Source organism: Eptatretus burgeri, chromosome 11 (genome assembly GCF_056783735.1).
Source record: "Eptatretus burgeri isolate ZD-2024b chromosome 11, Ebu_testis_v1, whole genome shotgun sequence".
In the NCBI taxonomy this organism is placed as follows: Eukaryota; Metazoa; Chordata; class Myxini; order Myxiniformes; family Myxinidae; genus Eptatretus; species Eptatretus burgeri.
In genome coordinates, this window is record NC_140971.1 from 17614113 (window position 1) to 17627588 (window position 13476).

Genomic DNA, 13476 nt, shown 5'->3' on the forward strand with positions numbered 1-13476 from the left:
GTTTCCACCTCCATGCTTCACGGTTGGGATGGTGTTATTGGGGTTGTACTCATCCTTCTTCTTCCTCCAAATACGGCGAGTGGAGTTTAAACCAAAAGGCTCTATTTTGGTCTCATCAGACCACATGACCTTCTCCCATTCCTCCTCTGGATCATCCAGATGGTCATTGGCAAACTTCAGACGGGCCTGGACATGCGCTGGCTTGAGCAGAGGGACCTTGCGTGCGCTACAGGATTTTAATCCATGACAGCGTAGTGTGTTACTTCTGGTTTTCTTTGATACTGTGGTCCCAGCTCTCTTCAGGTCATTGACCAGGTCCTGCTGTGTCGTTCTTGGCTGATCCCTCACATTTCTCATGATCATTGAGGCTCTACGAGGTGAGATCTTGCATGGAGCCCCAGACCGAGGGAGATTGACTGTTATCTTGAACTTCTTCCATTTTCTAATAATTGCGCCAACAGTTGTTGCCTTCTCACCAAGCTGCTTGCCTATTGTCCTGCAGCCCATCCCAGCCTTATGCAAGTCTACAATTTTGTCCCTGATGTCCTAAGACAGCTCTCTGGTCTTGCCCATTGTGGAGAGGTTGGCGTCTGATTGATTGAGTGTGGACAGCTGTCTTTTATGCAGATAACGAGTTCAAACAGGTGCAGTTAATACAGGTAATGAGTGGAGAATGGGAGGGCTCCTTAAAGACAAAACTAACAGGTCTGTGAGAGCCAGAATTCTTACTGGTTGGTAGGTGATCAAATACTTATTTCATGCAATAAAATGCAAATAAATTATTTTAAAATCATATAATGTGATTTTCAGGATTTTTGTTTTAGATTCCGTCTTTCACAGTTGAAGTGTACCTATGATAAAAATTACAGACCTCCACGTGCTTTGTAAGTGGGAAAACCTGCAAAATCAGCAGTGTATCAAATACTTGTTCTCCCCACTGTATATAATGCATATATGTATATATATGTATACATATATATATATATATATATATATATATATATATATATATATATATATATATATATATATATATACATGTGTATATATATATATATATATATATATATATATATATATATATATGTATATATACATATATATATATATATATATATATATATATATATATATATATATATATAATATTGTTACGGATTAGCGGCATTCCCCTTTGTGAGGGGGACTTCTCTGACCCGGTGGATGACCCTGAAGCTGACGAGCCACAGATAACTCCACGGTACGTCGGGTTGGTGAACAACCACAGACGCAATCTGAGATGTTTAATGTAGGTTGGGTCCAGCATCCAAATCCCACTTTACCTTCCCGACAAATTAATCACCCAACGAATGACTGTGCTTCCTCGCGTTCCACTGTTGTCAATCAGAACAGCCGAGCTATACCGTAAGTGGAGCGTTGGCTCACAAATGACCATAACGAAATGGCAGAGCAGAACTAACTCCCTGACACTAGTTACATGCTATGTCCAACCAATGGAAAGAGATGAGCGGAAAGTTTGGAAAATAGTTTATCAAGGATTAGCAAAAAGTACGTATTTACAAGCAAACGGTGTCACACAAGAAAGCTCACCCCTCAGCACACAAGCCCACTTAGTTAGTCGTCTTATTACAACTTTCTCCACACATAGATGCCTCAAGCATAAGTACTTAGATGGGAACGTTAAACAGGCAAACCTAAAGAAGAAATTTATACTGAACCACTTTCTCCACAAAAAAATTTCAAATACAATGCAGTGATATTTGTGTTTGTGAGAAGGGGGAATGCATTCTGCTTATCATGACCCATGACATCAGAGCTCTTATTTTCCATTTTTTAATTTTTTTTTATCATCGTTCAGATTTCACATCTGGTCAGTGTGGCCAGCTAACAATTTATATTTTATATTTATTTGCATATTGTGTTTGTTTTACTTTTATTTATCACTTGCACTCTCCCTTATTCCTGGCCCCAGCTCGGGATTTTTTGCTGCCGCCAGCTTTATGTCCTTTCAGCAGTGTGAGTTCAACTTTGGGGCTAAACCATTCCGCTTCCCTCCCCAGCTCAAGTTCAACACTTTCAACGACCATGCATCACTCGCGAATGAAGAGAAGATCATCCTTCCCAGGTTAAATGTCCATGTCGGGTGCCCGCGGCTTCCCCTTTCGAGCGCCCGTGACGTCCCAGCCATTATTTAAATATCACCCACGACTTTAACATAATAAATAAGGAAACCAGTGCATTCCGGTTGTTTGGGTCTCCAGATATAACTTCTGCCTTCACCACTTTCCTCAGACTCTTCTCCAGCTTTATCGTCATCCTCATTTTCAACTTCCTCTAATTCACTATCAAATCTTGTCAAACCAAAATATCTTTGATTGGGATATCAATAACATTAACCATTTTCTTTTTTTTTCTTGCTCACTTTACCTTCCTGAATCTCCTTTTCACCATTCATCATCTTCCTCTTCTCCTTCATTCAGCCCCATTGCTTTTACCCCCATTGGATGTCAAACACGTATTTGTCGGTATTTCTCGACACCCTCTTATCTGAAATTAATTTCTTCATAATGCAGTCGTATTTGTTTGAAATGTCTGAAAGTGCCTTATATCTCATCATCCTTAGAACCTGGCATTATTCAATATCTGTATCTGTAAGCTTAGCAACTTGGGAGTAATACCAGTCTGGAAGAGAAAATTTCCTAATTTCATGCTGAAGTCTATTTTTAATATATCCAATACCTTTTTTGCACAAGTTGGCTTGGATGCAAAAATGATACTTTTCTTGAAGCTTCTCATTTCCTTTTACTGCTCTTTATTTATCATAAATGTACCATTGGGAAAAAAATATTCAAGTCCTGGCTGCGTTTTTCAGGATAACAACAATAACTGAAAAAAATTATTCGGAAACTGTAACATTTATCATAAATAGACCGATATATTGGTAAGGTATGCATGTTTGATAAATCACTTGTGACAAATTCAGACGTTTTGTCAATTTATTTTTTTAATCACAAAATGTGGATATCTGAAATGGCACACTATTTCACACTAAAAAACATAAGCCTGGTGTTGGCTTCATGGTTAAGTTGGCTGGCTTAAGATTTTAGGGTCTTGAGTTTTGAGTCCCTGTCAAGCCGTTCACAGAACACCAGGTGGGTGACTCAGCCTGCCATCCTTCCAAGGTTGGCACAATGAGTACAGTGTCAGATTACTGGCAACAGGGGTGCTGCAACAGCGGCACAGCTGTGCTTACAGAAAAAGGATGCAACCAGTAGCCACAAGCTGCATATGAAACACCACCACCAAAAAACACGATTACTTTGGAGTGGGCTGCTGGCAACATCTGCTGCAATGAAGGGCTCAAGACCAACTAATAACTCCATTGATGTCACCATGCAATTTAGGCCCAATACCAGAGAGAGCATGGGGGAGGGGGGAAGCCGGGAAAAAACTCTACGAGGTAGTGATTTAATGAATTTATCCGATTTGTCACCATTGAGAGAGTGGATACATCAAATGCTAATCAGAGGTTGCTTATCTTTTCATGAAAAAAAACTGTTCTCAGCCAGAACCTGATCTGACTTATGGGAAAGCAGATTCTGTGATAGCTTATTTGTATTCATTTTGGAAATGACGATAAATTCATTTGGTCAGTTAGTAATGTCCTTCTGCAGAAACTCCTTGTTGGCTTTCATTGAGACTGCGATTCCTGGAAGACTTGTTTATGAAAATCTGCTTGTCTCCTGTCAACTTTGACTTCTTCAATGGCTACTGGCTACTGGTTGCATCCTTTTTCTGTAAGTGCAGCTGTGCCGCTGTTGCAGTGCCCCTGTTGCCAGTGATCTGGCACTGTACTCATTGTGCCAACCTTGGAAGGATGGCAGGCTGAGTCACCCACCTGGTGTTCTGTGAACGGCTTGACACGGACTCAAAACTCAAGCCTCTAAGATCTCAAGCCAGCCAACTTAACTGTTAAGCTAACACCAGGCTTATGCTTTTTTAGTGTGAAATAGTGTGCCATTACAGATATCCCCATTTTGTGATTAAAAATATAAATTGACAAAACGTCTGAATTTGTCACAAGTGATTTATCAGATATGCATACCTTACCAGAGAATGTTTCTTCTTCTTCTTTTTCTTCTTCTTCTTCTTCTTCTTTTTCTTCTTCTCCTTCTCCTTCTCCTTCTCCTCCTTCTCCTTCTCCTTCTCCTTCTCCTTCTCCTTCTCCTTCTCCTTCTCCTTCTCCTTCTCCTTCTCCTTCTCCTTCTCCTTCTCCTTCTCCTTCTCCTTCTCCTTCTCCTTCTCCTTCTCCTTCTCCTTCTCCTTCTCCTTCTCCTTCTCCTTCTCCTTCTCCTTCTCCTTCTACTACTACTACTACTACTACTACTACTACTACTACTACTACTCCTCCCTTTTACTCTTCTTCTTTTCCTCCTTTTTACTTTTCTTTCCTTCTCCTTCTTCTCCTTCTTCTCCTTCTTCTCCTTCTTCTCCTTCTTCTCCTTCTCCTTCTCCTTCTCCTTCTTCTCCTCCTTCTCCTTCTTCTCCTCCTTCTTCTCCTCCTTCTCCTTCTCCTTCTTCTCCTTCTTCTTCTCCTTCTTCTTCTCCTTCTCCTTCTTCTTCTCCTCCTTCTTCTCCTTCTTCTCATTCTCCTTCACCTTCCTCTCCTCCTCTTTCCTCTCCTCCTCCTTCTCCTCCTCCTCCTCCTTCTTCTTATCCTCCTCCTTCTTATCCTCCTCATCCTCCTCATCCTCATCCTCCTTCTCCTTCTTCTCCTTCTCCATCTCGTCCTTCTCCCACCTTTTCTTGCGGGGTCGGCCGGGGGAAGATTGGTCTAAGTCTTCACACACTGGCTGGCCAGGACTGATGTTCAACTAGTTGGGACAGAAATTTGGCCATGGTGGCGGCAATAGCTCGTTTACTCTTTGCGAAGGACACCATGGGATCTTTAACGTCCACCAACAAATGCTGGCATGCGGGACATCCGTTTAACATCCATCCGAGGGACAGCACACATATTGTTGAAACACCCTGCCTGTTGTAGTGATGAATGACCCTGCCTGTGAAATACCAGGCTGTCAGTTTATAGCTGGGTCAGGAATGGAACCCAGGCTCGACAGATTAGAGACGAGTGTGCGTACCTCTCAGCCATCCTGCCAGCCCTTTTTCTCATTTCACTGCAGGTGGAAATTCATTATACCAGGGAGAGGGAATGAGGTCTTATTTGAATACCAATGTGGGGTGATTAGCCCATGTTGGTCAAGGATGTTCTTGAGTGCATTGGTGCAGCACTCATGTAAGGCATCTGCATATATCGCCTTTGAGGTTATCGAAGTTCAGCTGTCGGAGGGACCTTTCAGATTTTCATTATCTTTGTTGCTACCGTATGAGACTGCTACAGCAAAGAATACTGCAGTGTAGTCCGAAGGTATGCTGAGGAGCACAGGCACTTTGCTGATAAAGTCTGCTGTGCCACTAACAATTAAGAGACCAAGTGTGTAACCTCGTGATTGAGTCGATTGAATCGTCAACTGCGTCAAACCACAGCAAATGAGTAAATCATTCAATGATCTCGTTCCATTTCATGCTGAATTGTTCACACGTATCCTGAAATCACCAAAATTGATAAAAGTACTCGAAAGTAAATTGACCACCACCAGAAATTATGATATGCATCAAAAAGATGCAAGCTTGTTTCGGTAATTCAGTCTTGTTCTATATGCAGTTATAAACCTCAGAGAATCACAGACCGGAGAGCTTACGGACGTTCGAGACATTCAGATGATTTGAAGAAATGTTTCTTGGCCTCTGTCTTGTCTTCTTGGCATCTTGAACAGCCACTATTCATGATGATGCAAATACCACCCCCACTCTTCCGTTAGCATGGTAATGTCTGAAGGCAGGAGTTGGACAGAGTGTTCTTCATGTCTGCCAAGGCTGTGTTGTCATCACTATCTTCTTTTAGCCATGCCTCTGTTATGGCAAAAATATCAAGTTTCTCAGAAAGATTAAAGTCACAGATCTCAATGTACGTATTCATCTTCGACTGTGCCAGTCGACTCTGGGTTAGTAAGCTTCATCGATTGAAGAATGCCAGTCGACTCTGGGTTAGTAAATGACTATCATTATACTTGGTTGAGGGAGCATGAACATTGCTGTTGAAGCCAAATGAGTTGTGCCGCCACTTAGTTATCCTTCCTTTCTACTGGTGTGTGCTTTTCTCTCCGAGCTAGTCATCTTCTTCCTCTTCTTGTTCATTTCACCATCCATATATTGAATCCTTTCAGTTTGTAAGGCAAATGCCAAATTTCGTTCTGACTTTAGTTTCCCAGCTCCAGATCTTTGTGTTGGTTTTCTGTTTGAAATTCCCAAAGATTGCATCATGTTCTGAATTTGAAAGTGCACTTCATGTGTCATAAAATTAAAGAGCATAAGCTGAATTTTACTGTGGATGATCTGAGATGTGCTGGATAAAAAAAAATACCTTTGAGTAGCTGTCAACGATTGCTGAAGTCATCCGACTGCACTCAGAAGCTCCTCCTCTCACTCGCCCTCCTTAACATCACCACCGCCACGCACTCCCAAGGGCAACAAATGGGTGGTAACAAAAGATGAGGCCTTCCACCGCTTGCTTGAGCAATCACTCACCATACCCACCGCCCACAGAAGCTTCTCCTTGTCCAAAACATGGGGAGTGATGCCACTCGCAGAGGAAAGTTCCAAGGCCACCATTTATTAGTCCCCAAGAAAAAAATACCTTGCTCCAAAGGATACCCATGAAGCTCAACACAGCCACAATGTTTACCACCCCACATCAAACCAAATGACAATGGCTTGCTGTTTGAATGTGTCGGTCACTTGGTTCCCTTTCAATGGGACGCTGCTGCATGCTGTGCGAGTCAGAATTCACAGCAGTGTTGCAATTTTATCGGTTTTTCTCGAGTTAAGGTAAAATTTGAGGCAGTTTCTTGTTTGTTAACATTATCAGTGTCACGCTTGGAATTTCCACTTCGTTGGAAGAGAAGCTGGCTTGGTGTCATGTTATTTGACTTTGCCATTATCTTATTGTCAGTGCCAGGTCCACTCGAATCGGCATATTTATACTACTCTCAATGTTTGAAGCGATTGAGATGGCATCAGCCATTACATTGTTATCGTACTCAACTATATTTCAGGGATCTTCGGTGCCTACCTTTTGATAGAAACCTTTTGTTTAATTGAGCTACTATGTGCAGGTGTCAACCCATCCTTCGCTTTACCTGCCGGTTTGCCCATCCCGAATCGGACTTGCTATCCGGCTTCTTTTTTTTTACATTGGTCACACATGCTGACCTCATGTTTGGTGTTGTGGCAGACAACAGCGGTTGGCCCTACTACGCAAAATGAGCATTCCGGAACACTCGTGCTCACTCTGTTGCGACTCCCCTTCTGACACAGAATTACATCCATGTGGTCACAGGTGAGCACATCGTTCACAGATCTAGTTTTGAAAGTCAAGTGCCTTTAGGCAGTGAAATGTCATTTTGTGTTTGAGATTAAGTGATTTAATTGTTTGCTAGCAAGTCAGGAAAGTCAACTACTGTAACTCTTCGTTTTGCCTGTTTTGCATGGCTTTCTTGATACCATGCTCAATCCCCTCTCACCCCCAGGGATATTTGCATGAATTGTGCCCACCTACTGGACATCTGTCCATTGTGCCGACAAGAAATCTGTGGACGTGTACACATTTCAGAAACCATGGGCTGTCCATCTCCAAAACAGGGCCAAAAGAAGACCTTGTGACACCTACTTTGAAACATGAACATTGGGGCCTTTTACAAGGGAAATAATATCACCAGAAACTCTGGAAACAGGGTTGCTTGATTGGCAGTGATGGTATGGACTGTATTCCCTTGCTGAGGAACGCATTTTTAAAAATGTTTGTTCTTTTTTTTATTTTCTCTTTTGAAGTGGTTGAACTGTGTAAAGAACTTTGCAGATGTGTGCCTTATGTTGCTGCACATACCTGGTGGAGTGTAATGTTTTGGAGTTGTGAAAATGGTAGGGTTATGAAGATGAGGGGTAAGGGTGTGGGAATCTCCACACCTGACAGCAACTGTTTTGGCCACAGTTGTGGTTGCACAGCTTTTACAAAGAACTTGTAAGGAAATTGTTTTTTAATCTGAAAATGGCCATTTGGAGTACTTCTGCAGATACAGCTGTGCGATGGCTCCAAGTATGTTGAAGGTAATACTTTGCTGCAGCCGAAAGTTTCTGTTTGGGCACGAAAGCAAAGGAACCGGGTGAGGTGCAAAGTTTAGTACAAAGAATATTTGTGGAATGGTGTATTTGGCAAATAACACAAACACTCCAGGGGTAAGTCGACCCGATAAAGGCATGTGGACAAGCGGTCCTTTATGTCATGTGAAAATGAAACATTTGCCTTTGTTTTTCCTTTATTTCTTTAGCAGACCCGAGACCAGGAATTCAAAATATTCTATAGGAAATGATTAGCAGTTCTTCCCCCCCCCCACCCCCTTGCTCTGCTTTATCCGTTTTGAAATGACGAAAAACTTTAACCACTGTCATCATGCCCGGCAAGTGTCAAATCAAATTTGTGCAATAAATCAAATTTGTACTATAAATGGTTCAGTTGTTGAGATGCCAATAAAATGTACACTTTTTAAAAATAATAATAATAATAATAATTTGGCATTGGAAAGGCATTTCTTCTGATAGAAACCCATCTGAAGATGTTTTACTGAATGGTTTGTTTTTATGTGTACTTGTGGCATTTTCTTTGTGTGCGTGCACACTGTGTGTGTCAGGAGAGCTGATGTTCTTTGTAGATACCTCTATTGTTGTTTACCGATTAAACTTCCCTAATTGATATCCCTTACATGCAACAAGCAATGTAAATCAAGATTGAGGGGGGGGAAAGCCAAACCTTTCATTCGTATTCGCACAGCTAAATGGAGTCAAAGCTCAAACGTGCATTGCAATATAAAGACTGCAAAAATATTTTTAAAAACACCGACCAATAACCCCCTTCTGTGAACAAAAGCTTGGCATTAAAGATGTAGCCAGGTAATGAGCTTTATTACCAGATGTGTCCCACAACACTGCACTGCTGCTTATACAACTGAGGGGGCTGCACTGCTGCTTGTCCATCTGGGAACATTTCACTGCTCCTTGTACATCAGGGAACCCATCACTGCTGCTTGTACATGAGGGAACACTACACTGCTGATTGTACATCCGGGCACACTTCAATGTTGCGTGAACATCCGAGCACACTGCACTGCTGACTTCTACATACGGGCACACTTCACTGCTGCTTGTACATCCAGGGGCACTGCATTGCTGCTTTTACATCCAGGGGCACACTTCACTGCTGCTTTTACATCCAGGGGCACTGCATTGCTGCTTTTACATCCAGGGGCACTCCACTGCTGCTTGTACATCCAGGGGCACTGCATTGCTGCTTTTACATCTGGGCACACTCCACTGCTGCTTGTACATCCAGGGGCACTGCATTGCTGCTTTTACATCCAGGGGCACTCCACTGCTGCTTGCATAACTGGTCACACTGCCAATCAATTCTGCTTGTATATCCGGGCACACTGCACTGCTGCTTTTATGTCCAAGCACACTCCAATAGTCCAATACTGCTTGTACATCTGGTAATACTGCTTGCTGAAGGCAGGTAATAGAATATTGATTCACTGAGTACAATGTAAATGTGTAACTCACTAACATTCTGTCAATCATATCATGATAACTTGATACAAGTGGCTTTCAAAAACTTTTATGAATGAGAAACGATAGTCAGAAACAGCAATTCTCTATTTGTCAATGTCTTCACATGAGTAAGAGAATATATATTAAATGTATTTTTTAATTCATATGTGTGCCTTTACCTATTTTTGGCACGTCTTGGACTATTGTGAGTATCTTGTTGATAGAAATATTTGAAGGCCCAAGTACGATAAGTTTGAGTTTTCAAAACAAACGATGATCAAAATGTCGCCTGACGAGTGCTTCAGCAAGGCATTGTCCACCTTTTGAGATGTAATCAATCCATCAGTTACACTCCCATTCCAAGTACGTGCGCAAAATTGATGTAACGACATTACGGAACATTGGTTGTGCGTGGTGTTCCTCCCACTTGTGATTTCCTTGTGGAGTATCTTCGGGTGTCCGTTTGTGATACCATAAGTGATTGTCATAAAATGTAAGTTTTTTTTTTTTCACAGAAGTAATTATTTTGCAAATATACCACTCCCCCCCCCCCTCCTCTTTTATTATAAGTGTATCAGAAATAGGTGTTTGTGGCACATTCTGCCAAACATGGAGTATTAGACGAGGTAATTATCTGAATCTTAGCAAGTCTTGTATGAACGCAAAGTTGTCGGTGGCATCGTTTATATATTTGGTGGAATAAACGTATGTGCCACGTTATATTCATTCCGCTATTTGTCGATGTTTTGCATCCAGTAATATGGCATTTTAGAAGTGATGTAATCCACCCCCAAAAATGGTTGGTGCACACGGGCAGGTATGCTTGGGGTGAAATAGAATGTGTTGTTTGACCTGGATAAGGATTGTTACTTGGAAAGGCTCACCAAGCTTTTGAAAGAAGCCGAAAATACTTGGAAACGTACTTGAGAGGAAGGGCTGTGACTGCACAACGAATGACGTGGATAACTTTTTTCAGCTAGCTGAACAAGCCTGGTGTTGGCTCAATGGTTAGGGTAGCGGCTTGGGATCCTAGGGTCCTGAGTTCAAGCCCCGTCGGCCGCTGAATTAATACACCAGGGGGTTGACTCGGCCTGTCATCCTTCAGAGGTTGGCGAAATGAGTACCAGTTCCAGTGTGTGTACTGGTAGAAGGGCACTGCATCAGCGACAGTCGCGCTTCAAGAAATGATAGCTACCCCGGCAGCTAAGCTGCCATACGACCACCAGCTAGCTGAACGGGCACCTGCTTGTACTGCAAACTCCCAACCAGGTGGGTCGGTGCAAGGCCCGAGTGGACGGATGCGTGCTACACAAACCCTCGCTGCTGGTGAATGGACTGTTTGTTTGGATCAGGTTCTTCGGAACACCGATGGGAAGAACATATCTCGGGCTTGTGCATGTACAAGGTAAGTTTCAAATGATATTGTTACGGATTTCGGAATCCAGTCTGATGAACGCATCCACACATCCTGGTCCTCAGACAGTTATTTCCTTAAATTCATGTTCAGATTAGCCCCATCCCAATGTCTAATGGGATCTTAAATGTGATGCGTTGAGAAGGGTAAAGGATAGACCCCCTCTCTTATGGGAAGCTTTTTTCTTTACAACAGACATGTTCACACACTTTTTTTCACGAGCTCTGAAGCCCACCCTTATTTTTTCCTCAGCAATGTTCTTTCATGAGCTCCAACGCCAGCCTTTTTTGAGAGCACATGGGTCGTCATGGTAACCGTGCGCAAGTGGAGCGGGGTGAGCTTGGGGCGGACTGTACCCGCGGAGACGGCCCGGAGATATAAAACGAACAGGAGGTACGTTCTGTGAAAGAAAGCCAGGGAGGGAGAAGAGAATGAGAAATAAGCTTGAGAAGCGATCAATAAGTGGGTGTAAGCGCACGAAAGAGGAGAAGCAAGCAAGTGTGTGGATGTGAGCAGCACCACCAACAAGTGAGGCACGGGTCGGTTACCAACAACACCAGGGTCTTAACCCGCGACAGACTATCCCGGTGCCCTCCAGACTTCGACTGGCGTTGAAGGCTGTTCGCGAGAGGGTGCATGGCAAGCTTGGGTGCTGGCGACGGACGTGGCACACATGCGCACATTTCAGGACGTTTTCACTTCACGGACGACTTTCTGTTGAGCGAGACGATTCTTACTCCCCCCCCCCCCCCCCATGAATGATCCGTTGGGTACCCTTGTCTGTGTTTATCTGTAAGTAAGGCCTAAGTCACATTTGCTCTATAGCTAGGATATGGCGGCTGTACCCCCCCCCCCTGAATTGACAGAAACGTGCGGCGGCCGCAGAGTTTCTGAGGTGGCCTCAGGGTGTCCCTGCGACGTATGGCTATCTTTTACAGACCTTAGGGGTCGCCGTGGAATTATAGCGCGGAGTTATAACTTTTTCATTTCTAGGTTGGCCGTAGCAATTTGACAAACCAAGCTGTGACGTAGATGTGTTCCACGTCGACCGTACGTAGGGCATACGGTGGGCTTGCGTTATTCGGTGCCTGCCGTAGGCTCTTATCAATGAAAAATGAATTTTGCCAACCCCCCCAAAAAATTACGGCGGCCGCACTATTTCTACAGTCACCGTAGGGTAGTCCTAAGGCGTCGCTGTGTTCAACGCACGGTGGCCTTGCGGTCTGTGTGACTACCTGCGGACAACGCAGGGTCGACGCACGGTTCCCCTACGCCCGCCGTGCGTCCTACGTACGGCCTCCTTTGCAGTCTGCGTCGACCGTGCGCTACCGCTCGAGATCGGAGTATAGGTGTTTGCCACCAGTGTTGGGCACAAAAGCGATAAACCGATAACAGATAATTATCGGAAGTTAACTTCCATTTATCGTTATCGGACCAGTTAACTTCCGATAACTCGATTTTTTTTAGTCCCATAATGTCCTTTAATTTTTTGTCCGATAGCATTTTTATCGTTTCCGGGTCGCATTTCGCCAAACTAATTAATTATTATCAATGAGGAGAAAATGTACATGATTATAGATTTAATTACTTGTTTTACAATATAATGCTGAATCATGCCGCCCGGTGAAGAAAAATGGAAGAAGAAGAAGAAGAAGAAGGAGCTTTGCAATGGTGACTTCCTCAGCCATGCGGCTGCTCGGCTCTGCAGGTACTGGGTTCGGTCAAGGTTGGGAAACCCGAAAAATAAAAACATATGTGACTGCTACATTGTGTGACCGTGGAAATACTGCGGCCGCCCTATAATTGCTCGTGGCCGTCGATTTTGTCGACCCTACGGCCGCCGAGCCAAATGTGACTTAGGCCTTAGTGAACCCCCGCTAAACATCTGCTCTTTGTCTCTTTCTTGGCATTTCGATTGATTTTGCTTTGAAATTCTTTATTTACCTCAGCAAATAAAAAGTTCTCTTTATTTATTTATTTATTTTATAATTAATAAATTATTTGTCGATGTCCAACCTGTCCGTGTTTGTCCTTTCCTCCCATTGGTCTGGCATTGTCCAAACCGAGATAGACTGGGAGGTCATTACCACAGATTTGACCAAAAATCGTCGGCACGCACCAGCGGTTAAAACGCTCGGCCGCCCTAATTAAAATCTAATCGGATAACAGTGGTGCTTTGCCGAGGGCGCGCTCCCCGCTCACGTGACCTCTAGTTAAACTGAATCATTTGACGGCAGACACTGGAACTCGTGGTTAAATGTGTGGCGTTCGTGGTTTTAAAACAACCCACCGTACCATAACGTTAATTGTGAGCGGTGGCCCCATGTCCGGCTCTTCCGAGG

The 13476-nt window shown here is 43.4% G+C and overlaps 1 protein-coding gene across 5 annotated transcripts in view; it reads left to right on the forward strand.

Moving 5' to 3' along the window:
- The window catches only part of RSPRY1 (ring finger and SPRY domain containing 1), a 117444-nt gene extending 107004 nt beyond the window's left edge, over positions 1–10440 (forward strand). For 4 of the 5 annotated variants that reach the window (XM_085845388.1, XM_085845386.1, XM_085845385.1 and 1 more), the window contains 3 exons: positions 1973–2125; positions 7355–7459; positions 7650–10440. In XM_085845388.1, the coding sequence (XP_085701514.1) occupies positions 1973–2125; positions 7355–7459; positions 7650–7782 (391 nt within the window). In that variant the 3' untranslated portion in view covers positions 7783–10440. The remainder of the gene's footprint in view (positions 1–1972; positions 2126–7354; positions 7460–7649) is intronic. The other variant, XR_015049107.1, reaches the window with a different exon arrangement.
- Positions 10441–13476: the final 3036 nt, after the last annotated feature.